This window comes from Callithrix jacchus, chromosome 3 (genome assembly GCF_049354715.1).
Source record: "Callithrix jacchus isolate 240 chromosome 3, calJac240_pri, whole genome shotgun sequence".
Taxonomy (NCBI): Eukaryota; Metazoa; Chordata; class Mammalia; order Primates; family Cebidae; genus Callithrix; species Callithrix jacchus.
Genome location: NC_133504.1, coordinates 154901544 through 154928134, shown reverse-complemented (window position 1 = coordinate 154928134; position 26591 = coordinate 154901544). Strand labels below are relative to the sequence as shown.

Sequence of the window (26591 nt, the reverse complement as noted above, 5' to 3'; positions counted from 1 at the left end):
CTCTATTAATCTTCACAACCACCCGCTGAGATTATTGGCTCTTATCCTTATGGCACTTTTACTGCTATACTTTGCATTTTATAATGAAGAAATGAAGGTGTAAAATAACTTGAGTAATTTGTTGTCCAAAACAGCAGTGCCTGAAGTCAAACCCAAGCAATTTAACTTCCATAACTTAATCTCAACTAGTACTCTACACTGATGGGTAGTATTTGAATCAGGTAGGAATGCTTTTGAGTCGAAGTAACTAAAATCCAACACATAGTAGTTTACAAAATAGTTATTTTCTTTTCTCTCACTTCATAGAAAGAATGGAAACAGGCAGCTACTCATGTTGGTTTAGGAGCTCAGCAGAGCCAGGACTAGTGACTGTGATTTCTTGACCCTTGTGGCAGCAAAAATGACACTTCAATTTCAAACTTCATGTTTGAAAAAGAGAAGGGGAAACAGTGGGCATTCGCTGTAACTATTATGAAAGCAAAAACTTTTCCATTTATATATCTCATTGGTTGAAAGCTGTTTCACATGATCATCCTTATCTGCAAGGCTAGAAAACAGCAAGAGAGTAGGGAGTTGGGGATGACTGATGGACCAGCTGCGGGTCAACAGTTATGGAATCTACAGGCACTGTAGGAATTTTTTTTTTTTTTTTTGAGACGGAGTTTCACTTATGTTGCCCAGGCTGGAGTGCAATGGTGTGATCTCGGCTCACTGCAACCTCTGCCTCCTGGGCTCAAGTGATTCTCCTGCTTCAGGCTCTTTTTTTTTTTTTTAAGAAAACCTGGGCAATACCATTCAGGACATAGGCATGGCAGCCTCTTGAGTAACTGGGATTAATTCTGTATTTTTAGTAGAGAGGGAGTTTCCACATGTTGGTCAGGCTGGTCTTGAACTCCTGACCTCAGTGATCCACCCGCCTTGACCTTCCAATGTGCTGGGATTACAGGCGTGAACCACTGCCTCTGGCCTTATGCTGTAGGAATTTTTCACTGTCTCCTTACATTCTCTCTGTCCTTCCTTCCTTCCTTCCTTCCTTCCTTCCTTCCTTCCTTCCTTCCTTCCTTCCTTCCTTTCTTCCTTCCTTCCTTCCTTTGTTCCTTCCTTTCTTTTGAGTAAAAAAGAGCTATGATTCTCCATATATTTAGCTAATAGTATATTTATTCTGGCCTTGTTTTCTTGGATGTGTTCCCAGATAGAAAGAGAAAGCTGGGGTTCCACTACTTGAGTCAGGACTTACTGGTTGCAAGTAACAGAAACTCATGTACACCTAACTGAGAAAATGGATGCATTTCAGCCATTTATTCAATAAATATTTATTAAGCACTCATTATATTCCAAGAACTCTTCTAGGCTCTGGGGGTATATCAGTGAACAAAACATTTTTTAAAAAAAAGAATGAACAAGAAGATGAGAGAATCTCATAGAATCCAAAGAGTGGCAAGCAGCAGGGCTGTGGGTAGGGACAGAAACCAGGGACTGAGAAGCTGTCAGGAATCCAAACAGCAGCTCTAAGCCAATCTCCATTCTGCTCACTCTGCCTTCTCTTAATTCTTAGTCTGCACGGTGGGCAGAACATGATCACCCACATAGCCTGAGTTTTCGTCTTCTGCTTATGCACACAGTTCACACTGAACCACAGTCTGTCAGTTCTAATTCCAAAAATCCAGGCAAAAGAATTGAAATTCACTGAAGTCAGGGACACTCTTATCCCTGTGTTACAGGGGCCGTTGTGAGCGAAGGAGGCACCTCGATTCAAAGGTTTCTACCTTGCAAGCCTTCCTGTCACTGCTGCCCATCCATCTTGGGCTTATTGATGCTTTTCAGACACTTTGCCTCTCATCCATGCCAAAGCACCTGCCCACTGCCCCAGAGCCTTAAAAGTTACCTCTACCTTGAAAAGCACATTTTTCAAAGCCCTGTAAGAATTTCTTGGGTTCAGGTCATTTTGAAGTTTTTCAAATCACTCTTGTGCCGTCATGCGTGTCTATTTCCCATACAACCCTTTTCCTTGTCTTCTAGATAATGGGAGAGAATCAAGGCTCAGTTAACATCAAACTTCCTTCTCCCTTCAAACCAAGGCTTCAGAAGCCAACACCAGCACTAATAAAGTTGGTTCCAAAGTACATATTGCAGTGTAGGTCAGGATATTCTTTTATGACCCTTATAAACTATAAGCCAGTGAGATACGGTTGTGGATGATTCTTTTCCAAACCTCCTCTTTGTTTCAAACCAATAGATGTTTTTCCATTCAGAGATATACTGACTTGCTGACCTGTGGCTAATCTGTTTTTCTCCAGGCTGTGGATTCCCCTCCAAGTGGAGGAGGATGGGCAGGCTGGGGATCCTGGGGCAAATCCCTGCTGTCATCAGCATCTGCCACAGTAGGTAAGCATTGTATGTTGCACTGGAATAGACAAAGTCACGAAGCCTAATAGGATAGGACGTTTTGATCCTACCGTATACTGATAGAGTTTAACATTAGCCCGTGAGCAAACCATGTTTACTGCTTACTATTCTAAGTGCTTCATTTATTCCTCCAATACATTTGTTCCTCAAAATAACCCTATATGAAGGAACTGTTGCTCACTGCACTTTACAGATAAGGAAGCTGACTCAGAGAGAGACTAACACCTTGACCAAAGTCAGGGATGTCTGGGTTGCAATTCAAAAACCAAGTAATACGGCTTTTAGCCACTGTATTTTACTGTCTTTTAAAATACAACATATTCTTGGCCGGGTGTGGTGGCTCACACCTATAATCCCAGCACTTTGGGAGGCTCTACTAAAAAAAATATAAAAATTAGCTGGGCATGGTGGTGTGCGCCTGTAATCCCAGCACTTTGGGAGGCTGAGGCGGGTGGATCATGAGGTCAAGAGATCGAGACCATCCTGGTCAACATGGTGAAACCCCGTCTCTACTAAACATACAAAAAATTAGCTGGGTATGGTGGCGCGTGCCTGTAATCCCAGCTACCCGGGAGGCTGAGGCAGGAGAATTGCTTGAACCCAGAAGGCAGAGGTTGCGGTGAGCCGAGATCATGCCATTGCACTCCAGTCTGGGTAACAACAGCAAAACTCCATCTCAAAAAAAAAAAAAGAAAAATACAACATATTCTTAAAGCTTTGTGTTTATCATCCCACTTGAAGTGTTTTTAATGTACAACTCATCTACTCCCAAAAAGGATTTGAGGTATCTTGAAAAAGGCATTTCATTAGCAGGATATTGAAATATAAGTAGAAAACAATGTGCTGATAGGGAGCATATGTATATTTTATATATCCCAAGGCTGATAAGAGTTTCTGCAATTGAGTATTGACTTCAACTCTGAGCTTCTTGGCTGCCAGTACATTATTTATTTCTCTTTGAAAACAAAATTTTAATTTAAATAAATATATTTTTCTGGTTTAAAATTTTTAAAGACATTTCCTGTATTTCTTCTTCTATAAAGAGAAAATATGATGGACAGTGTAGTGTCTTACTGAGTGCAGATTTGTCAGGATATTTCTTATGTTACCATTTCTTATATTCTCTCTTCATGAAAACTGAAGGTATAACGTCAATATGTCTAAGATAATTTAGCAAAGACATTTCATCTTGAAGGTAGAAGGGAAGGAGAAGACAGGGGAAGCCACAGTTAACAGAGTTTTCACATCATCCACTTCAGGTGTTCCAAGGTACAGCCCATGGCCAGGAGGATCTTGCGATGGGCCATGACTTGGTCCGCTTCACTGTTATTCCTCAAACCAGGAAGGTCTTAAGGCCTTTTGTCCCACCCCAATGGACCATGACCACAGTGTTAAGGGCTAGATAGCTAACTTGAAAGAGCTTAGGCTGCCTGGAAGAATGGATAGAGTGCGTTCCTCTAATTCCATCTCTGTCAGTTATCAGTTTTCTCAGGAAGGCTCTGGGAAGAAGTAGCAGAGGCCAAATAAATGCTGACCTCTCTGGTAAGAGCCTGGGGAGCAGATTTTCTCTATTGCCTATTGAAGGGGATGGGTATGCCTTGAGTACTACATATGCAGATGACAAAATTAACCAAATCCAAGCAGAGGCGCCTGTTTTGTTCTTCTGAACAGGGCTGTATCTCTTCACAAGGGTGAGGATAAGCACCTGCAGGCATCCTCTGTCCTTGGAAAAATGTTGGAACGTTTAATGGCTATCGAAAGCGTCTTGGTGGCACTTAGAAGTGACATGCTTTCTGAGCCAAAAACAAAAAAGGGTTCTAAAAGATTGTTTTAATGGGAATAAGTCATGGAAAAGTAAATAATATGGTCACTAAAAGTATACAGCTCTTCTCATGGCTTATATCATAAAACAGTTGAGTGTCCCAGATGTTTCCAGTTTTAACCATATCCAAAAGCACTCTGGTTTATAATGAATTTGGTGCTTTGAGGGTTCTACTATAGATGGAGGACTTACTCTTTCACTAAACTTTTAAATATAAGTTTCTGCCACACTAAATACAGAACTTATCTGCCCTGTCGGTAGCAGTTACAGGTGCTCTTTGCACACACGTGCATCTGCCTGTAACTGCTCTACCCCTGGTTGGTCAGACAATTTGCTATTGTTTCTCATTCGGTGGCTGTACCTCATTTGATTTGGGGCTTTGTTGGATGCTCCCAAGGTTTTCTGTCCATGGACTGACAGCTCAGCCCTTGAATTTACTATCCAGCATATTCTTTGGTGTCCTGTTGTAATGTGACCTTTGTACACGTGCAGCTTTGGTTCCAGTGGACTGGGGGGGTTGTTACCTGGCTCACATGTAACCAGTAGGTGATGCTGACTTTACTGCTTAACAAGCAGAATGTGGCCAGGCTTGGTGGCTCACACCTGTAATCCTGGAACTTTGGGAGGCTGAAGTGGGTGGATCATTTGAGGTCAGGAGTTCGAGACCAGCCTGGCCAACATGATGAAACCCTGTCTCTACTAAAAACACAAAAGTTACTGGGTGTGGCAGTGGGAGCCTGTAGTCCCAGCTACACAGGAGGCTGAGGCAGGAGAATCATATCACTTCAACCCGGGAGGTGGAGGTGGCAGCAAGCCAAGATTGTGCCACTGCACTCCAGCCTGGGCAACAGAACAAGACTCTCTCTCAAAAAAAAAAAAAGGCAGGATGTGATTTTTCATGGCAGGTTCCTTTTGACTTGATCTCATCTCATTGTCCTAATCGGCGGCCTGTGCTTATGTTTGGGGTTACTCTCTAAGTTTCTCTGTGTCTAAGCCACCATGCAGATGATAAATACTGCATCTTGTTACCCTCACAACAATTTATAAATTCTGGTGGTTCTCATCCAGCTCTGAGTAGTCATTGATCCAGAAGAGCCTAGAGGGATAACTTCCTGTCGGCCATCGTGATCATTGCACCAGTCATATTTTTCGTGGCACATGATCATTGTGCCAAGAAAAATTATATCCTCCTTTTTAAGCAGTAAATTCAGCACCATCTACTGGTTATATTTGAGCCAAGTAGGAAAACCTGTAGTCCTTGGAGCACAGTCCACTGGAACCAAGGCTGCATATGTGCTAAAGTCAGATTACAACAGGACACCTAAGAAGATGCTGGGTAGTAAACTCAATTGCTCCTAGGCTGCTGGATAGTAAATTCAAAGGGTGAGCTGTCAGTCCATGGACAGAAAGACTTGCCACTTTTTCTCTAAGGTGAGTGAACACGTGATTTCTTTAGGAGTGTATGACATTTGCACATTCCTCATGCACTATCAGAATGAAGTTCAGTATACCTTCTTGTATCAGTTTCTATTGCTGTAGAAGGAATTACCATGAAGTTAGAGGCTTAAAACAACATGCATTCATTATTTTACAGTTTCCATGGGTCAAGAGTTCAGGTATGGGACAGCTGCTCAGTGTCTTACCAGGCTGAAATCAGGGTGGCAGCCAGCTGTATTCTCACCTAGGCTCACATTTGCCTGAGGCAGCCTAGCCCTGGGGTTGACACCATGTTTGTACATAATGGAAGTTGTGCCTCTCTTGCCTCTCTCAATCCCAAGATAGTGGCTCAACATAGACCACAGATCAGGAAGGCACTCATAACTTTAATGTCTGGAGGCCATGTTGGTGCAGCTAGGAGGGAGCCCAGAGTCGAGGCTGAGGCCAAAGCTCTGCCAGCTGCTCAGCTGGCACCTCTGCTTTGAAGACATCATCTTTTGGGGTCATTCACATTGTTGGCAGATTCAGTGTTTGAAGTTGTAGGACTGAGGTCCCTGTGTTCCTGCTGGTTATTGATCAGAGGTCACTTTCAGCTCCTAGATGCTGCCCTCAGGTCCTCCTTCAAAGCCAGCGGGAAAATCTCTCTTATGCTTTAAATCACTACCTTCAGGAAGGGCCCCTTCATTTTAAAGGCGCTCCTGATTAGTTCAGGTGCACTAAGATGATCTCTCTTTTGAGTCGCTGAAATTCAACTAATCAAGGACCTTAATTACATCTGAAAATTCTCATCTTTGCTGGATAGAGTAACCTAATCACAGGAGGGAAATCCCATCCTGTTTACCCTCCTGCTCACCCTCCAAAGGGAGTGTGTATACATCACATAGGGTATATACATCTGTGACAAGAATCTTGGGGGCCATCTCTCGATACAGTCACGCTTCACTTAACAATGGGAATGCCTCTGAGAAATGGGTTATTAGGTCATTTAATCATCGTGCAAACCTCACAGAGTATACACAGGCCCACACAGCTAGGCTATGCGGTAGAGCCGGTAAAGCCTATTGCTCCTAGGCTGCAAACATAGGACAGCCTATTACTGTATGAATACTGTAGGCAATTGTAACACCATAATAAGTATTTGTGCATTTAATATATCTAAACATAGAAAAGGTACAGTAAAAATCCAGCATTATAATCTTATGGGACCACTGTCACAGATGTGACCCCATCGTTGACCAAGAGTTTGTCATGTGGTGCATTCCACCGACCTTAATTCTCCTCTTTTCTCTGTTTGAGACCTTCATCAGTTACACTACCAATTCCAGACTTAGTATTTTCTATGGCTCTGGCTGCATGCTGGAATTTTGAAAAGCAAGTGAATCTTGGCATTTTTCTCTTGTTTACCTACAAAATGGCAAAGGGTACATGAGGAAGGTCATTAAAATTTCGAAATATTGATGCTCATTCTAAAAATCCCTTTGGAGAAATTTTAGAGTTATCTTTAGAAAAGCCAGTACTAAAATTGTCCATCACCATGATCATCACTACCCACCCCTCCACCATGAATGCAGTAGAAATATGCCCAAAAACACTGCCTAAATTGCTCTTACTGCCGATTGTGGAGACTTCTGATCAGGACATGCTGTAACTTTATATAGTAATAGTAGCTAAAACAAGAGCAATATACCTTTCAAAACTGGACAGGCGTCTTGTAGATCTATACAGAACTAAAACATGTCGCTTAACAGGAGGCTGAAGTCATAGGTTTCCAGGCTGGAAACAAGCGGTGGTGGTTGGGAGTTTGATGCTTGAAAGGTAACAGGGGTCATAAGTAGCCCATACATGGAACCAGGTTCACAGCCTAAAACAGGTTGGAATGGGGCTCGAAGATCTGCGACAGAGACTTTAAAGTTATGTGCGCCTTCCTGATCTGTGGTCTACATTGAGCCAATGTGGCTTTACAGCATTAGCAGTTTCTTATCATCAGGCAAAGAAACTTATTAGAAAACAGATCACTCCCAGTAGTAGATAAGCTCTTGAAGATTTATAAATTGCCTGTGGAAAGTAAAGAAAGAAAATAACCACATGTTCAATTGCAATTGATTTCCACTGAGAAATCTCATGTATACCCCCAGGGTAATTCCAGTTGCAGACAGGGGTGCAAAACACATAGTCCTTACTAAAACACAGAGCTGTCAATTGAGCACTAGAAATGGAAACCTTTACTTCTTACAGCTGTTGAAAAACTGCAGTTAGAATAGTTAGAACTGTTTAGAGTTGGCAGGAGAGTAATAGGAGAATAGAAACAATTGAAAAATGCTACTCTCTTGGAATGACCACTGTACCATGGGTCATAAGACCTGAGACCTGGTCCTGAGTGCTACTAACCTGTGATCACAGGGGACTGTGACTAACTAGCTACACCCATGCCCTTAACTTCTCTAAGACTCGGGTTCTTTGTATGGAAAAATGTGGGTGGAAAAACTTAAGAAATTCTAAGATCTCTTCCAACTTTTTTTACTCTTTATTTTTATATTTTATCTTTTGCCTCAATACTATGACTCTAAGGTTAAGGGAAAGTGAGGAAAAGTGACCTTCCCAATGCACATCCAAAATCAAACATTTTTCGGCCAACAATTACTTTTGGAGAGGCCTTAACTCTTGCATTAGGCTCATCTACAGCTACACTGTCATCACATTCTAAGAAGATTTGATCACCTGTCACCCATGCCTTTGGACAAGTTTGTGAAATGAAATAAGCATGGTTATTATTTCCAGGCAGAAACCAGAGTAGAAAACATTTTAGAAAGGAGGATTTTTTGGGAGGCCAAGGCGGGCGAATCACTTGAGGTCAGGAGTTCAAGACCAGCCTCACCAACGTAGCAAAACTCCGTCTCTACTAAGAAAAATACAAAAATTATCTGGGTGTGGTGGCATGCATCTTTAGTCTCAGCTACTTAGATGCTGCAGCAGAACACTTGCTTGAACCCAGGAGGCGGAGGTTGCAGTGAGCCAAGATCGCACCACTGCACTGCAGGCTGGGCGACAGAGCAAGACTACATCTCAGAAAAAAGAAAAGAGGGTTTTTATTGTAGTTCCAAATCCCACAGCATCTTATAGACCTGGCTTGTTTCTAAAATATATTGCTAGGCTTAGAGTGATAGACCAGTCATCAAAGTGAAAGTCAACAATGCTAAAACGTAAATAAGTATACAAAAGGAAGAGCTCTATAGTAAAATAGAATAATTTATTTCTAGATACTACCAAAGGCCTAAATGTTTATTTGAAATTCTAATTTTGACAGTTTTATGAGTTTAAACATCTTATGCAAGAGTACCTGGGTTGGTGTGTATGGAATGTACCTGATCTGTATATATTCACTTTTTCAAAATTACCATTGTTCCCCTACCTCATCCCCTCCCAAGGTACATAGTTTTTTCCCTCTGCACATTTTAATGAAACTCTTCTACCAGTCCTGTCAGAAATGACGGTGTTTATTACAGAGAATGACAAACTCGTCAAAATGATACTACAATGAGAAATCATCACTGTATAAATCACTGTCGATAGCACATGGATTCATTTTTGAAGGTGACATTGCTGATGATGTGAAAATTCTCAAGGATCATTGAGACAAAGAGAATAGCATAAATGCTAAGAGTTTGCCCACCGTCCTTTAGATTCTATGAGTAAGACGCAGGGGTTAATGAGTTTCTGTTGTACTTCTGGGGAAATATCATCAGTTCAATAACACTTCTTATCTATTTTGAGCCTAAAGGAAAGTAAGCATCTGATTACAGAGTGGACTTCAACCATCATATGGAAGGAAAGACTATTCCAAAGGAAGGTTGATTGGCTCCCTTTTTGCTGCACTATAATTCACTTCGGTTGAGCATGGCAATACCAACTTGTGTTTTTCTGAACGATTACTCTTCACAACTTTTATGATATCTTGAAGTGATTGATAGAAGAGTCTGCAACACAGTCAGTACTTTTTTTAGATATATATATTTATAAATATATATATATATACACACACATATGTAGACCGATACAGATATATATCTATCTCCATTCAGCGGGATACTATGTAACCATTAAAAGGACCAAGGTACATCAGCATTCTAGGCTGGATATCCAGCAGAAGGATGAGGCAGAAATTGTGTACTGGAGTTTTACTGTGAAGTGCTTTCAGGAACAAGCTCTTCAGGAGAACAAAGGATTGGGAAGCCAAACTGAGCCAAGGGAGAAGTCGAACTGCAATATCATTACAGGAGAGGTCTCAGCCTATCCCATAGGAAGCTTGGGGTATGGGATGATGCTTCAGAGATGTATTCCATTCATCCCCAGGGCAGGGCCTTTATATCAACAGCTCCCCTATTGACCAGTCACTGTAGTCTAGTCTTGCTGGAACCAACTCCTTTTGGTCAAGGGCAATTCAAAGTCAGGCATTTATTTAGTTGAGAGTGGTCTGTAGACAACACTCCCAGCATCAGGGAGAATGAGCTGTGATTCCAGGCAGCGCACAGCACCCACCACTATCTCTGTGTGCTGAGACTTCCACTGTATACTGCCAAATGGGGAAGGCCAGGTCCAGAAGACTTATACGTAGGTAAATATGCTTTTGTATTCCTGAAAGGAATCAAAAAAACAATTAGAACTGTTATCTTTAGAAAGAAGGGGTTGAGGGGAGAGAAAGGGGTACCTTAAGTCTTTTAAAAGCTTCAAGCACTTTTAGACTTTTAGAAGTCACTCCCATATCAGAGCAAATGCATTAAGATGTACCCACATTTCTCATTAAATGTACTATACACGCACATACATATATATAACTATGTAGGAATTGAATTTATTTGAATGATAATTGACCAGCTGGTCCAATATTACATTTTGAATACATTTAAGTCAATATTAATTATCTAATTTGCAATTTTTTTCTTTTAAAGCTAAGAGTTTCTTCAGGCCTTAATTATTTACATAGGCCTCTATAAGCTTATACACTCTATTGCTTATTATGTCACTGGAAACTGTCTAAACAGAAAGAGGCAGGTCCGCCTTCTCTTATCTATCCTTCTATACACTTTGGACTTGCTAGTATTATAAATGTTTTTATTTTTTAAATCTTCACTTGAAAACATTCTCAACACCACTAATCATTAGGGAAATGCTAATCAAAACCACAGTGAGATACTATCTCACATCAATTAGAATGACTTAAAAAAACTTTTTTACCACTAAATATTTCAGTATAAGAATGACTATTATTAAAAAAAAAAAAGTGTTGTTGAGGATGTGGAGAAGTTGGAACCCTTGTGTGCTCTTGGTGTTGTTATAAAATGGTACAGCTGCTGTGGAAGACAGTATGACAGTTTCTCGGAAAACTAAAAACAGAATTACCATATGATCCAGTAATTCCACTTCTGACTGTATTTCCAAAAGAACTGAAGGCAGGGTGCCAGGGAGATATTTGTACACCCATGATCATAGCAGCATTATTCACAATAACTAAAACAGAAGCAACCCAAGTATCTGTCAACAGATGAATGGAAAAGCCAAATGTGGTCTCTACATACAAGGGAATATTATTCAGACTTTTAAAGGAAGGAAATTCTGACATATGTTTCAACATGGATGAACATTGAGGACATTATGCTAAGGGAAATGAGCCAGTCACAAAAAGACAAATACTGTGTGATTCCACTTCTGTGAGCACTTGGAAATAGTCAAAGTCATAGGGAGTTGAGAATGTTCTAACTATCAGAACATAGAATGATGATTGCCAGGGGTTAATGAAAGAAGGGAGTGGAGAATTATTGTTTAGTGGGTATTGAGGTTCAGTTTTACACAAAGAGTTCTGGAGACGGATGGTGGTGATGGTTGCACAGTATTGTAAATGTATTTGGTACCTCTGAACTACTCAGATAGGAAAGATTCAGATGGTAAACTGTGGCCAGGCGCAGTGGCTCACACCTGTAATCCCAGCACTTTGGGAGGCCGAGGTAGGCAGATCACCTGAGGTCGGGAGTTTGAGACCAGCCTGACCAACATGGGGAAACCCCATCTCTACTAAAAATACAGAATTAGCCAGGTGTGGTGGCTCATGCCAGCTACTTGGGAGGCTGAGATGGGAGAATCTCTTGAAACCAGGAGGCAGAGGTTGCAGTGAGCCGAGATCATGACATTGCAGTCCAGCCTGGGCAACAAGAGCAAAAAACTCTGTCTCAGTTTAAAAAAAAAAAAAAAAAAAAAAAAAGATGATCAAATGTATGTCATGTGCATTTTACCACAAAAAAAAATCTGGAGTAAGCATTGGACCAGATATATCAGGGACATGATACGATGGGATTTTTTTAAAGTTTCTTTTTAATATATTCATTATTTAAAAAAAAGAAAAAAGAGAAAGTTAAAAAAGAAAAAGAAGGAAATATTGTATTTTAAAAATAAAACAAGCTAAAGGAGAGAAACATTCCTAATGAGTTTCTTCCTAACTTCCTAATGAGATTGTGCCCCTCTTGAGATCCTTTAACATATGGGACTGATAGAAAGTACCCATTGAGGTACCCACTCATCCAGGTTGCTGCATAGAACTGCCGTTGCTTCCCTGAATTACCACTTGGTCAGGAAGAACTTCCCAGCATATTCTTTTTTCATTTTTTTTTGAGACGGAGTTAGAGTCTGGCTCTGTCTCCTAGGCTGGAGTGCAGTGGTGCAATCTCAGCTCACTGCAACCTCTGCCTCCTGGGTTCAAGGGATTGTTCTGCCTCAGCCTTCCAAGCAGCTGGGATTACAGGCACCTGCCACCATATCCGGCTAATTTTTGTGTTTTTAGTAGAGATGGGGTTTCACCATGTTGCCCAGGCTGGTCTTGAACTTCCTGACCTCAGGTGATCTGCCTACTTTGGCCTCCCAAAGAGCTGAGATTACAGGCGTGAGCCACCATGCCTGGTCCAGCATATTCTTTTTTCAAATTATTTCATCTTGAATTATTTCAAATAACTAGCAAAATATTTCATCTTTCCTGAAAGAGGAGAGACTTCCCTTGAATGGCTTTTTGATCTTGGTGGGATTCAAAAGAAGATGGCTTCATAGAAAATCACAGTGCTTTGGGGGAAGAAAAACTCAAAGTGGAGGTGTAAGATAGCCCTACACGGTGTCTTGAGAACGCAGCCTGCACGGCACAGGGATGACCCTAAAATCACTAAGCTATGCCATCACTAGACACAGTTGGCAGGGAGAGGGTTAGAGTCGGGGTTAGTCAGGTGACCTTCACCTTGTTCTTTGGTCAAGGTGAGGTAAGTCAAGTGCATTTTAGAAAACAACAGTGTTTTAAAAAGTAGGAAGCTCCAAACCAAGGATCTGAATTCCAAGGAATTACAGAAATGGGATTAAAATGACATTTAATCAATGATAAATGGCACATAAAACTTTCTTAACATAACACAGTGATGACACATGTGGGTTCTAGAATCAGAAGGACTGAGTTGGAATCCTGCCTTTGTCATTTATTGGCTTTAGGACCTTGGGAAAGTGGTTTCACCTCACCAGGTGTCCGTTTTCTCAGTTGTGAAATGAGTATACTAATATCCCTTGCCTCACAAGGTCGTTGAGAAGATTAAATGAGATAATTACGTACTTAAAATATTTAGTACAGTGTTAGGACATAGGAAGTGCTCAATACATGTTGGCCGTAGCAGAGCTTTCACATCTTTCTCCTCAATAATCTCACAAAACTCTGAGAGGTAGGTAATCCTCCTTTCAGAGAAAGCACAGCAGCAGAGACTCAAAGAGGTTACGCAGCTCACCAGCATCACACAGCTAATAAGATAGGAGCCGAAATCCCCCACAGGGCTCCTAACTCCTAAGTTTAAGGTCTTTTCCATTCGAGCATAGGTAGTAAGTTAAGCACCAGCCAGTCATTTGGCATTTATGTTAAAATGATACATTATCACAGCCTTTGTACAACATTCTCATCTTCTTTGCAGCAGTCACCTTCTTTTATTGCAATGAGCCAAAGAGTAGAGGATATTCCATCTTTAGATGAAATTTAGAGGTGTTTCAGGTTTTGAGGATATTTGGGGTTTGGGATGACATGTGAAGAAATCAATCTGTGAACTGTACCCTATAGTATTATCCGTATTTGTTGTTTTTCTCTTATTGGTGTCTCCTAGTCAGTACTTCTGGAGATGAATCACTCAATAGGCAACAGTGACTTTGTATTATTGTTTTCTTGCTCTGGGCACTAGATGTCACACTAAGTAAAGTTTTAGAGGTTACTCTTTGGAGTAAGGTGTGGCACTGTGTCTAAACCTTAGCTATGAAAAATTATAGCTCATACATAAATATAAAGCTAAACTTTATATTACTTTTTTGTTTTTTTTTAAGCTGAACTTTATATTTCTAGTAGAATGCAGTAAAAGGGTACTTTTCTTAATAAAAAGTTCAGAAAAGGAATTGTTAATAAGAAAATGTAGATGGAATAGCAGCCTATTTTCATGTCTGTTAAACTGATAGATCCCATTTATATGCACATAAAATCGTATTTCCTTCTAGAAACAAAGTGATTTTTCTAGAAGCAGCTTATGCATGCATATCTGTGATGGTTTATGTTCTGAGACGGTGAGAAGCCGTTCTTCCTGCAGAAGGAACCAGACATTGTCCTAACCTGCAAGGGATGGAGAAGGTGAAAGAAGAGATAATGAATATAAGGTTCATTATCTCCTGAAATGGTCTCAGGGGAAGGATGTGTGATCATCTTTCTTGCGTGGCTTAAGCAAAAAAGATGGAGAAGATGATGCCTCCCAGCCTTCTTGGCCTCATTTTTTTTCCTTGATTTTGGCTCTCAGAAATCTACATGAGAATCATAGGTTAAGATCTGAAGGCACATTATTTCCTTTTGGAATATATATATATATTTCCCCACTGAGTTATTGTGAGGTGCAAATAACTCTGCTCTGCCCTCAATAAGTCTGTCTCCAGGCTGGAGTGCAGTGGCCCAATCTTGGCTCACCTCAACCTCCGCCTCCCAGGTTCAAGTGATTCTCTTCTCTCAGCCTCCTAGCTGGGACCACAGGTATGTGCCACCATGCCCAGCTGATTTTTGTATTTTTAGTAGAGACGGGGTTTCACCATGTTGACCAGGATGGTCTTGATCTCTTGACCTCGTGATCCCACCACCTCAGCCCCCCAAAGTGCTGGGATTACAGGTGTGAGCTACTGCACCTAGCCTTTGAAAAAAAAAAATATATATATATATAAATGGCAAAGAAGATGGACTCAGTATGTAAAAGAGTTAGATATTCTATCCTCTAACTTAAATGTGTTATTGAAACTTCAGTTTCCTTTGAAATACTTGAAATTCATTGGAAGCTAGAGATAATTAATTCAAGCCTTAGCTGTCACAGTACACCTTTATTTTTTCAAGTAATTAATTTGAAGTGTGTCTAATGATCTACCCATGAATATAAACACATATTTCTATATGTAATTACAGTTGTCAATAATGTTTAAGTTTCAGGGTTTTCTAGGTAGTGTAAAATGATAGGTGATTTCCACTGGACATAAATCCTTCTATATTTGTTAAATATCAGTGCCTTGTTTATGTTAAGGTCACTCAGATGAATAAGGTTACAATTGCTAAAATACTACTCTTTAGGTCTGGGAGTCATCCATGTCTTCCTCTTTCTTATTCAGGAAATGGACAACTGGTTATTTAACAGTGCCTTCTAAGACTACGTGGTTCTAGTTAGCTCTCAAATTCTGTTGGGACTTGGGATATTTTTCATATTACTGCCTTGTGTTTTAGCAACCTGAGGTTGCCCAGGTTTCTAGAGAAATCTTTCATTTTCTCCGTGAGTGCTCAGCAGGTGGGGAGTCCTGTGATGATGGCAGCCTATGCTGTTTCTCCTTCAAGAAGTCAAATAGCCACTTAGGACCATCGGTAGGCTATTCATTCCTTCAGTGGGTTTGACAAGTCAGAAAAGCTATAGCTCATCATGGAGGCCTCAAAGAGAGGAAAACCTCTTCAGAATAAAATGTAGACCAGACTATGTCTCTATCAGGTTAAAGGGTGGGGTTTTTCCTTGTGGGTAGGAAGATCAACTCTGTATTTATCAAATAGTTATTGAGTAACCACTGTGCCATGCTCTGGGGCACATGGGTATTGTCCCTGCTCAGATGGAGTAAAACCTGCACCTTTCACCTGCCTGACTACTGTTAAAGCTGGTTTATATCATTATCATTTAAGACAACCATCAGGGCTATTGAGTGGCCTCCCTGGTTTCTCCACTGACTTGCCTTTGATCTGGGGATGTTGGCTCCAGAACCTTCACTCTCCATGCCTAAAGGAATGCCTAATGCTTTTAAGAAACATTCTGCACAAGATACAGAAAAAAGCATAGACTTATTTTAATGTTGCAGTAATTGGTTGGTAAATATTCTCTAACTTTTCCCTTTAATCTTTTTAAACAATGGATCATGGCTAACCAGAAGCTCTACTTATCAAAAGCACTTGTATCCACAACTTTTTCATTCAAAGCTTTCATAAGAGCATTGAAACTTGTGGTCCATAGTTTCAAACTATCAACCTTTTTTGGCGTATTTTCTCTTTTTTTTTCTTTTGAATTGTACTTTAAGTTCTGGGGTAAAGGTGCAGATCTTGCAGGATTGTTGCTAGGTACACACATGCCATGGTGGTTTACTGTCTCCATCTCCCCCTGCCCCACCCCCATCGCCTACATCAGGCATTTCTCCCAGAGTTCTCCCTCCCAACCTCCCCGCCCCTTGCTGTCCCTCCCCTAGCCCCTGTGCAAATGAAGCTAATTTTCTGTCAAAATCAGTTTACTAAAAAGAGTCAAAAGCTTTCCTGATAAGTAAAGGTTTATTTTCACAGTTATCTAATGTAACTGTTGACCTGTAACTTTGAGACCATGTATGTTTGTTATTGGAAACTGCACGTATGCCTGTCTGAAAGGATCACATTTGTTCTCTTGAAAACTGTGTTTGCATAAGAGATTTAACAGCTCATCAACCTGGATACACTTAATCACAAAATATGACCTCATGGGTCTTGTAATAATAAACAAGGCCACATGAAACCTGCAACATTTTTCTTGCGGTTAAAATTGGTTCTTCATTTTGACTTTCTCCTTTTATTGGTTTATGTAAATAAAATAATATTTAAATTAAAAAATTCTGAAGCTCAGCTGATTTCAATCCAACCAGTGTTAATTGATCATCTGCAATGTGCTAAGCCTGCAAGGAATCAAAACATGAATGAAGAATATCTTTCATAAGGAGCTAACAAAAGACTAAAGAGGATGGGACAGGTACACTATACAGAGACAGTGTGTTGAGCTTAGAATCTCAGGTTGATGGCTAGGTTGTGTGAGAAGCAAAAGCAAACAGTGAAGCATCTGGGAGCACTCTACCTGCGTGTATCTCATTTGAGCTTCACAATAACTCAATGGGGAAACTGAGTCACACCGCGGCTAGGTAACTTCTCCAAGGTCATTCAACAAGGTAGGGGTGAAACTGAGCTCATATTGGAACTCACATCTCAGGGAGCAGAGATTCCTCTTTCTTTCAATCAGGAAGTACTTCTTTTTTTTTTTTTTTTGAGACTGAGTGTCACTCTATCGCCAAGGCTGGAGTGCAGTGGTGAGATCTTGGCTCACTGCAACCTCTGCTGCCTGGGTTCAAGCAATTCTCCTGCCTCAGCCTCCCAAGTAGCTGGGATTACAGGCACATGCCACCATGCCCAGCTAATTTTTGTATTTTAAGTAGAGCTGAGGTTTCACCATCTTGGCTAGGCTGGTCTTCAACTTCTGACCTCATGATCCACCTGCCTCTGCCTCCCAAAGTGCTGGGATTACCGGCATCCTTGCCCAGCCCAGGATGTACTACTATAGGCCAGGCACGGTGGCTCATACCTGTAATCCCAGCACTTTGGGAGGCTAAGGTGGGCTGATCACCTGAGGTCAGGAGTTCAAGACCAGCCTGGCCAACATTTAGAGAAACCCTGTCTTTACTAAAAGTACAAAAACTAGCTGGGCATGCTGGCACTAATCTGTAATCCCAGTTGCTTGGGAGGCTGAGGCAAGAGAATCACTTGAACCTAAGAGGCAGAGGTTGCAGTGAGCCAAGATTGCACCACTAACCTCCATCCTGGGTGGTGGAGCCAGGCTCCATCTCAGAAAAAAAAAGGGGGGGATATACTTCTACAACTGAAAACAGCCTCGTAAGATTAGCTGGAGGATTTGCAGACTGCGGATTTCTAATGTATACAGAAACCATATTTTTATTTCCCAATAGGTCATGGACTGACAGCGGTCAAGGAAAAAGCAGGGGCCACTCTACGGATTCACGGTGTAAATTCTGGATCTTCTGAAGGGGCCCAACCAGATACTGAAAACGGGGTCTCTGAAAGTGAGTGATGTGTCTCCTCAGGGTGGTTCTTAGACTTGGGCTTTCTTACACCATGTGCATAATCAGAGGGTTTCCAAGTTCAGATCAGCAACATGTACTCTCAAAGGATTTCTTTTTTCCCTTTAGTAACAGATGCGGCCACAGATCAGGGCTCTGCAGAAAGCCCACCCACTTCCCCTTCATCAGCCTCTCGGGGGATGCTGTCCGCCATCACCAACGTGGTTCAAAACACAGTGAGTCGCTGGCTGCTGCCTCCCTTTCCCCCATGTTTCCCAGGGCCTTCTTTTGATATTTCCATTTACCAGTGACCTAGATACATCAGAGAAAAGATGGCCTTGCTCAGAACTTTGGATTATGGGTTTTTTATGTTTTCTGCTACAAAGTAGATGTAACCTTGGGTCCAAAATAGTAAGGGCAAAATGAAATATATTTTATGTTTAAAAGAGCTGTTTGGAAGGGACATTTTTCAGTCTGATTTAACAGTGTCCTTTCCAGCTGCGGCAAGGACAGCCTCTGGTTGCGGGGAGAGAGAATTCTTTGTCAGAGCTGGGACAGCTGTTTTTCCTAAATGCTCTGTTTATCTTATCCCTACATTTGAAAAATCATTAAACCATTTCAATAAAAAGTACTAGTTACAAGACAAGAAAAACAGGCCAAATATGTTTCTGAAGTGTTTCCAGAGACCAGCGTTCTTCCCTCATCCCTACCTCTCCATTCCCACCCTTCCTCTTCCTCATATCACCCTAAGTGTACCCCCCCACCTCCCCCCGCATCCCTGCTTGCCTCTTAAAAGAAGCTCAATATTAGCAGCAAAACATTGGTGAGTAATGAAAAAAAGCGAGACACCTCAACTGAGATAAGGCAGCTAGCTGGTCCTCAGGGTCAGGGAGCAAAGGTTTTTTGTTTTTGTTTTTGTTTTTTGTTTGTTTTGGGTTTTTTTTGAGTTGGAGTCTCACTCTGTCAGCCAGGCTAGAGTGCAGTTGCACGATCTCAGCTTCCTGCAACCTTTCCCTTCCTGGTTCAAGCAATTCTCCCACCTCAGCCTCCCAAGTAGCTGGGCTTACAGGTGCTCACCACCACACCCAGCTAATTTTTGTATTTTTAGTAGAGATGGGTTTTCACCATGTTGGCCAGGCTGGTCTTGAACTCCTGCCCTCAGGAGATCGGCCTGCCTTGGCCTCCCAAAGTGCTGGGATTACAGATGTGAAGGTTTATTTCTTATTACATAGAACTAACTAGTTTTTCGAAAAATATGGCTTGTGTCCCATTCATTCATTCATTCATTAAAAGAAAAACAACAAGACAAATATGATTAGCCTTCAGAGGACACATTATCCCAGAGGACTGAGGCAACTGAACAGAAAAACACAATGTAATCGGAAAGAGACGAAGGCTGTGGACAAACATGAGAGTATCTCATGCAGACTTTGGGATCAGGACATGACAGAAATATAGAAAATAACTGCTCTTCTCCTTGCTGTTTGAGGACCTCTAGACTGGGGTGGGGTGAAGGAGGAGCAGCAAATCTGTCTTAGGAGTCAAATAGCAATACAAGTCAATCATCCCTGTGGCGGGGCGGGTTGTAGGATGGGAGATGAATGGAGCTCTTTCAGTATCTCCAGTATAAGGAATGAATCCACCGCCTGTCTGAGCTACCAAGAGGGCACTCTGCATTTGTCTTCAGCAGCCTCACTTTCCTTTCCGTGTTCTCTCCAACATTCTTGACCCCTTTTTCCCAAGTTCCAGACACTGCCCCTCCAGGTCTATCTTTACACAAATTCCTGTTTCCTAACTTTCACCATTTTATTCTCCATAAAATAATCTCTTGTAGGACGTAAGCAGGCACTAAGTCAAAGTATGCAGGAGTGTGAATTGCTGTGATCGCATCATCCCCCGGAAGTATGCGCACTGAAAAATCTGCAGTATAGTGTGATTACTGGTTGGGTCCCAAATCTAAAAACGAAGTCTACATGCCCAAGATGAAGATAGCATATACTAATTCTACGAAATTAAATATTTTTATTTAAATTGTAATTATGAAGCTTAGAAAATGCCAATTGATAATAATATCATAATAAAATACAATTTATATCATTTGTATGTGTGGGAAAAAAACACAGATGTATGCATATTATAATTGCAGTTATACAGTTGGAGTGTATGTATGAAGAGTTGCAAAGAAATGTACACAGTTCTGTTCACTTGAATAGTTTATGTGAAAAAGTCTGAGTTATTTTAATTTTTAAAAAAAGGAAACAATGGACCAGGCGCAGTGGCTCACACCTGTAATCCCAGAACTTTGGGAGGCCAAGGCAGGTGGATCACGACGTCAAGAGATCGAGACCATGCTGGTCAACATGGTGAAACCTGGTCTCTACTAAAAATACAAAACAATTAGCTGGGAATGGTGGCACGCACTTGTAGTCCCAGCTACTCGGGAGACTGAGGCAGGAGAATCGCTTGAACCCTGGAGGTGAAGGTTGCAGTGAGCCAAGATTACGCCACTGCACTCCAGCCTGGCGGCAGAGAGAGACTGTCTCAAAAAAAAAAAGGAAACAATGACTGAAAAAGAGATTTGTGGGAGGATAACTATATAATAGACCAGTTTCTAAATCCAGAAGTACAAGGAAATCAACCTGTCTTATTTCATGAATATATGAATTTCAAGAATTGGACTAGGTTATTTCCCAGATTAATAATAGGCGGTTATTGCTAGTTTCTGAAAGTATGCAAGAACTATCTGAAACAGCCTGAGGGTCTTACCCTCCCGGGCCCTAGATTAAAGAATTCCCTAAATTAGCAGGACTATTTGACATTTTAATAGACTGCACCAAGCAACTCTGTGACTTGGGTTTAAAAATTTTTAAACAGAAACAGCAATTGGGTCACCTGTGAACTGTATGTCTTAGATACACGTCTACTCATACACAGAGAGCCCGTAAAATTAATCCCTTCATGGGATTAATTTTATTTTATGTGCTTTGGTTTTTTTCAAAGCATCATTTTTTAGTAACATTGTATGTCCTACAAATTATATAACATACGCTTTTCCAAGGAAAAGAAAATAGGATTAAATGGATGATAAATCTCCTGATGAGAAAAAATTGTGAGTTTATATTGATTTTAATATTTGAAGATAGTGCCCGTTACCTAGGAGTTGCTGACTGCTGCGAAACAGCAAAACCTAAAAATCTAATCTCATGCGGTTATCTCATCTGCAGGGTAAAAGCGTCTTGACTGGAGGTCTTGATGCGTTGGAATTCATCGGCAAGAAAACCATGAATGTCCTTGCAGAAAGTGACCCAGGCTTTAGGCGGACCAAGACGCTCATGGAGAGAACCGTTTCCTTGTCTCAGGTTGGATTATATACTTTTGCAATTTTTTCTTTCAGTCAATAAAGTAAATAAATGTTTCTTTATCTTTTTGAATAGCTAATTCAAAGCATGTGATTCAAAGCAAATGGAATCAACGAACAGAGAGTGAAAATGGAGCTTCTAATATCCCCGTTTTCCCAGCCACTGAATTCCTCAGAGGAGACAACCACTGTTAACAGTTTCTTAAGGATTCCATCAGAGACAGCATATAGATATGGATATAGATACATAGATGCAGCTATACATAAATATACAGATATGTAAGTGTATCTGTATGCTTGTGGATAGACATACACATAACTACACACATACTTTTTCAACCCAGTGGTAGCATACTAAACACATCTTTTTACCTTGCCTAATTCACTTAATATTAGAATTTCTTGAAGATGATCCACTTATCCCATTGCATGCATCTCATCTCTACCACTTACTAGCTTCGTGATCTTAAGCGAGTTACTTATACGAATAGTATTTGTCTTATTTTCCACATTGGACTCTAACATTAAACTTGCTCTTCCAGTGAACATGCCCAGGTTAGCCCACAGTGCAGGCATGCCCCAGTCTGCCTCCTCCCTGAGACTGACACACAAGGTCTCTGTGCTTTCCTGAAATCAGAGGCAGCTCATGCAGCGGTGGATTTTGTAAATGTCACAGGCAGGACTGGGTACTAGGAACCCATGAAGGTTGCCTTCATGAACGACTATCACTGAGAATATGTTCATGGCAACCCTCAGAAGCTTTTGTTTTAGGCTATTTTTTCTTGTCTCTTTTGGAATAGCCCAAGTAGGACCACTCTGATGTTATAGTCCAGGTAGGGACATTGCAGGATCGTCTAGACGTCACCCTCCTGCTCCTTAATAAAGAAAATAGGTTAGTATTACTTAGGTCGTTAACACTAGATGTCATAAAAGAACAGTCACCCCCAAGTATCAGTGTGACTTAGAACAAAAAGGTTTACCTTTCACTCCCACAAAGTGCAGCATGAACATTCCTGGTCCCACAGGAGGCTCTGTCCCAGGGGGCTCTCATGGGGAGCTCACTTCTGACCCCACATCTTCTGGCTCCAACATCTTGAAATCCTTACCTCCAGCTTCACAGAGAGGGGATGTGGAAGGCAAAATGGGCCAATTGAGGACTAGGCCGGGAAATGGCATACATCACTTTCACCCTCATATTATTGGCCAAGACTTATCACATAGACCACCCAACTGAACTGAAGAGGGCTGAGATATAGAGATAGGTTAGCTGTGTGTCTGAAAGGAAAAGGATATTTGATGAGTATATAGGAATATGTTTGCTATAAGATTTTTATATATATCAGCTCACTGCAACCTCTGCCTCCTGGGTTCAAACAATTCTCCTGCCTCAGCCTCTCGAGTAGCTGGGACTACAGGCACATGCCACCATGCCCAGCTAATTTTTGTATTTTTAGTAGAGATGGAGTTTCACCATGCTGGCCTCATTCTCCCAAAGTGCTCTGATTATAGAAGTGAGCCACCACGCCCAACCTAATCTGTATATGGATTTTTATACACACAAACGTACATGCAAACATATGTGTATGTGTGTGTATACACATACATATTTAATTCAAGTTAAGATAGTGATAAGGTGGAAAAAACGAGACTGAGTCCAAAAACTGGCTAATTCTATGGCTTCTTTGGCTATAAAATGAATAATTGGGCTAGGTTGGTTTCCCAGATTATCATAACTTTTGTACCAGTCACAATTTTTATCACATCTGCATGTAATCCGTTAAAAAGTAGCACTGCCCATAAATTGTCAGTCGCAATGCTCTTAGAAATGTGTCACCCAAGAACCACACTAGCCATCTGCAGTGTGTTTTTTTTAATCACACATCTGAACCATTATGGCAGGGAGTAAGATACGGAACCTTCTGGGCACACCTGAGCGTTGCACCTATAATTCACATGATAGGTGCCTGTGCAACCTGGATCATCACAGCACTACTCACGTTAACCTCCCTCGAAACAGGGATTTTTCATCCATCCATTCATCCACAAATGCATTTTGGATGTCAACTCTGTTCCAGGCACTGTTTCAAGCACTTGGGATACATTAATAGCCAAAATGGATAAGAACTCTTACCCTTAAAGAGCTTTTATTTTAATGAGAAGAGACAAACCGACATTATCTAGTTTTTGAGAAAGAGACGAGTGCCTTGGGAAAAAGCCAGAGTAGAATAGGAAGAGGTGATCAGGAATGTGGGTGTGAGGGGCAGGCCAAGTGCTAAGTAGGAGAGTGAGGGGGCCTTGGGCAGATGATGACATGTGAGCAAATACTTGAAGCTGATGAGAGGGTCAGCCATGCAGGAATCTGAGTAAAGCTCATTCCAGGCAGGGGGGAACTCATGCAAAGGCCCTGAGGCAGGAGTGTCTGGTATGAACACAGAACAGCAGGATGCCAGTGATGCGGAGGCATGAGCGCCAGGTGAGAGTTGTTAAAGAGGACACCAGAGTGGTGATGGGGAGTGGCGATGGCAGATCACGACGGACATTTGTAAGGACCTTTGGTTTTACTGTTCGTGAAATGGGGAAACCATTGCAGCATTTTGAGAAAAGAAGTGACAGAATCTGCTTTGTGCTTTAACAAGATCACTCTAGTTCCTGTGTAGAAAATGGACTGGAGGGACCAAGGCAGGGAGACTGGTTAGAATGTGTATCCATCTAGGGCCTCCCAGAAACAGACACCAAGATGGGCTTAAACATGCAAGGATTTTAGTAGGGGAGGTGCTTGTGTGAGAGAAAATGGGGAGGGAGCCCAGGAATGCTGAGAGAACCATTAGACCAAGATGCCAGTCCCACCCCAGCGAAGGGAAGAGGGAGAGAAGAATGGGTGGAAGTGTCCTAGAGGAAAGGCTGGGCGAAGCCATGGGAAAACCCATCAGCCAAACGCTGCTGACAAAGGAGACCTCATCTTTCGGTAAAGGTCTGCCTTAGTGTCCTGCTGCACCTGTGATTAGCAGGGAGGAACTGTGGGGGCTGAAGGCTGGATTTCGAAGTCCGGGGAGTAGGCGAGGCGGGAGGTATTCGGGTTGCACTCTCACACCCTCCACCGAAGGCAATTGCACTCTCAATTGCTTATCTAAACAGGCTATGACGGTGGCCCCGGGCACCATGGAGGCCTTGTAGACAGTGAGGAATGGCTGATTCCGGGTATAATTTGAAGATACTTCCAGATCTCCTGTTGGAGTGAATGTCAGCTATGAGATAAAAGGAGTTGTCAGGGATGGCTCTAAGGTCTTTCAGACAACTGGAAGGATGTAGCTCACACAGCTGAAACAGGGAAATCTGTTATATTTTTCCTTTACACACTAAAGAAATTCAGAACTCTAGAAACCAGGAGCGTGCATGTATGCACTACCTAAATTACTCATGTATTTTTATCCCAGTAGCCCAGGGAATACTTTCTTTATTTTTCTTTTCTTTTTCTTTCTTTCTTTCTCTTTTCTTTTGAGACAGAGCCTCATTCTGTCATCCAGGCTGGAGTGCGGTAGCACAATCTTGGCTCACTGCAACCTCCGCCTCCTGGGTTCAAGTGATTCTCCTGCCTCAGCCTCCTGAGTAGCTGGAATTACAGGTGTGCAGCGCCATGCCCGGCTAATTTTTGTATTTTTAGTAGAGATGGGGTTTCACCGTGTTGGCCAGGCTGGTCCTGAACTCCTGACCTCAGGTGAACTGCCCACCTCGGCCTCCCAAAGTGCTGGGATTACAGGCATGAGCCACCGCGCCCAGCCAAGCACAGAGAATAATGTTTAAATAACATGGTGACAGGGAGTTCCATAGCTTCCCTGAGTCAGGAATTCTTCTTGGCCAGGATCACTCCCTGCTATTGAAACCCGCTTCCTTTTCTCTTCCAGAGGGAAAATAGAACCAGCATCCCTTGTCAAGCTGGTTATCCCTTAGGCATCTTTAATTTCACTCCCTAGTTTTGTTGTTTTTGTTTTTGAAACAGTCTTACTCTGTCACCCAGATTGAAGTGCAGTGGCATGATCTCTGCTCACTGCAACCTCCACTTCCCAGGTTCAAGCAATTCTCCTGCCTTGGCCTCCTGAGTAGCTGGGATTACAGCCACCTGCCACCATGCCTGGCTAATTTTTTGTATTTTTAGTAGAGACAGGGTTTCACCATATTGGCCAGGCTGGTCTCAAACGCCTGACCTAGTGATCTGCCCACCTTTGCCTCCCAAAGTGCGGGATTACGGGTGTGAGCCACCTCACCTGGCCTACTCCCCAGTTTTGGGTGAATCTGCATCATGCCAGAGTGACCCTTTCCCTTTCTCTTCAGTTTTATCCCTTCTTTCCTCTCTCCCAAAGCCCAGATTCAGAGGTGGAAGCTCGTGTAGAGAAAGGAAGTGATGGCCGGGCGTGGTGGCTCACACCTATAATCCCAGCACTTTGGGAGGCTGAGACGGGTGGATCACTACATCAAGCGTTCAAGACCAGCCTGGCCAAGATGTTGAAACCCTGTCTCTACTAAAAAAAAAAAAAAAAAAATTCTGGCGCAGTGACAGGCACCTGTAATCCCAGCTACTCGGGAGGCTGATGCAAGAGAATTGCTGGAACCTGGGGGGGTGTGGGTTACAGTGAGCCGAGATGGCACCACTGCACTCCAGCCTGGGTGACAGAGAAAGACTCTGTCTCAAAAAAAAAAAAAAGAGAGAGAAAGGAAGTTATTTCAGTGTTACTTTGTTATTTTATTTTACCACCACCAAGCCCTGAGATCAGTGGGGGCAGTTAGTTTTTACTGCCAGTGTTAAAATTTTCCAGTGATAGTTTCATTGGGTTGTTTGAAAAACTTTAAAATTCAGAGTACTAATTTCATCTTAAAGACAGACAGGAGAGAGAATTCTCTCTGCAGCCCAGTGGGTTCTTGGCAGACAACCTTGAGAACCCAAAAGGAGATGAGGCTGATTGTTTTACTGGCACACAATAAAAACCACAATCTTTTCTTCGTGTCCCTTCCCCTGTGACCTTGTGGTGGTGGCCAGTGTCTTTACAGTGCTCTCCACAGAAATTAGAAAACCCCATAAACGTAATGCCTCAGTAAACTTAATGAGGAATCACATAAAAGATGCTTTGAATCAAAGAACGCAAGTGCAGAAAA

At 41.9% G+C, this 26591-nt stretch overlaps 1 protein-coding gene across 3 annotated transcripts in view; it reads left to right on the top strand.

Moving 5' to 3' along the window:
• The window catches only part of FAM114A1 (family with sequence similarity 114 member A1), a 77485-nt gene that overhangs the window by 20208 nt on the left and 30686 nt on the right, over positions 1-26591 (top strand). For 2 of the 3 annotated variants that reach the window (XM_035293886.3, XM_008993473.5), the window contains exons 3-6: positions 2298-2385; positions 17975-18088; positions 18215-18321; positions 21310-21444. In XM_035293886.3, coding sequence (XP_035149777.1) covers positions 2298-2385; positions 17975-18088; positions 18215-18321; positions 21310-21444 — 444 coding nt within the window. The remainder of the gene's footprint in view (positions 1-2297; positions 2386-17974; positions 18089-18214; positions 18322-21309; positions 21445-26591) is intronic. The other variant, XM_078367391.1, reaches the window with a different exon arrangement.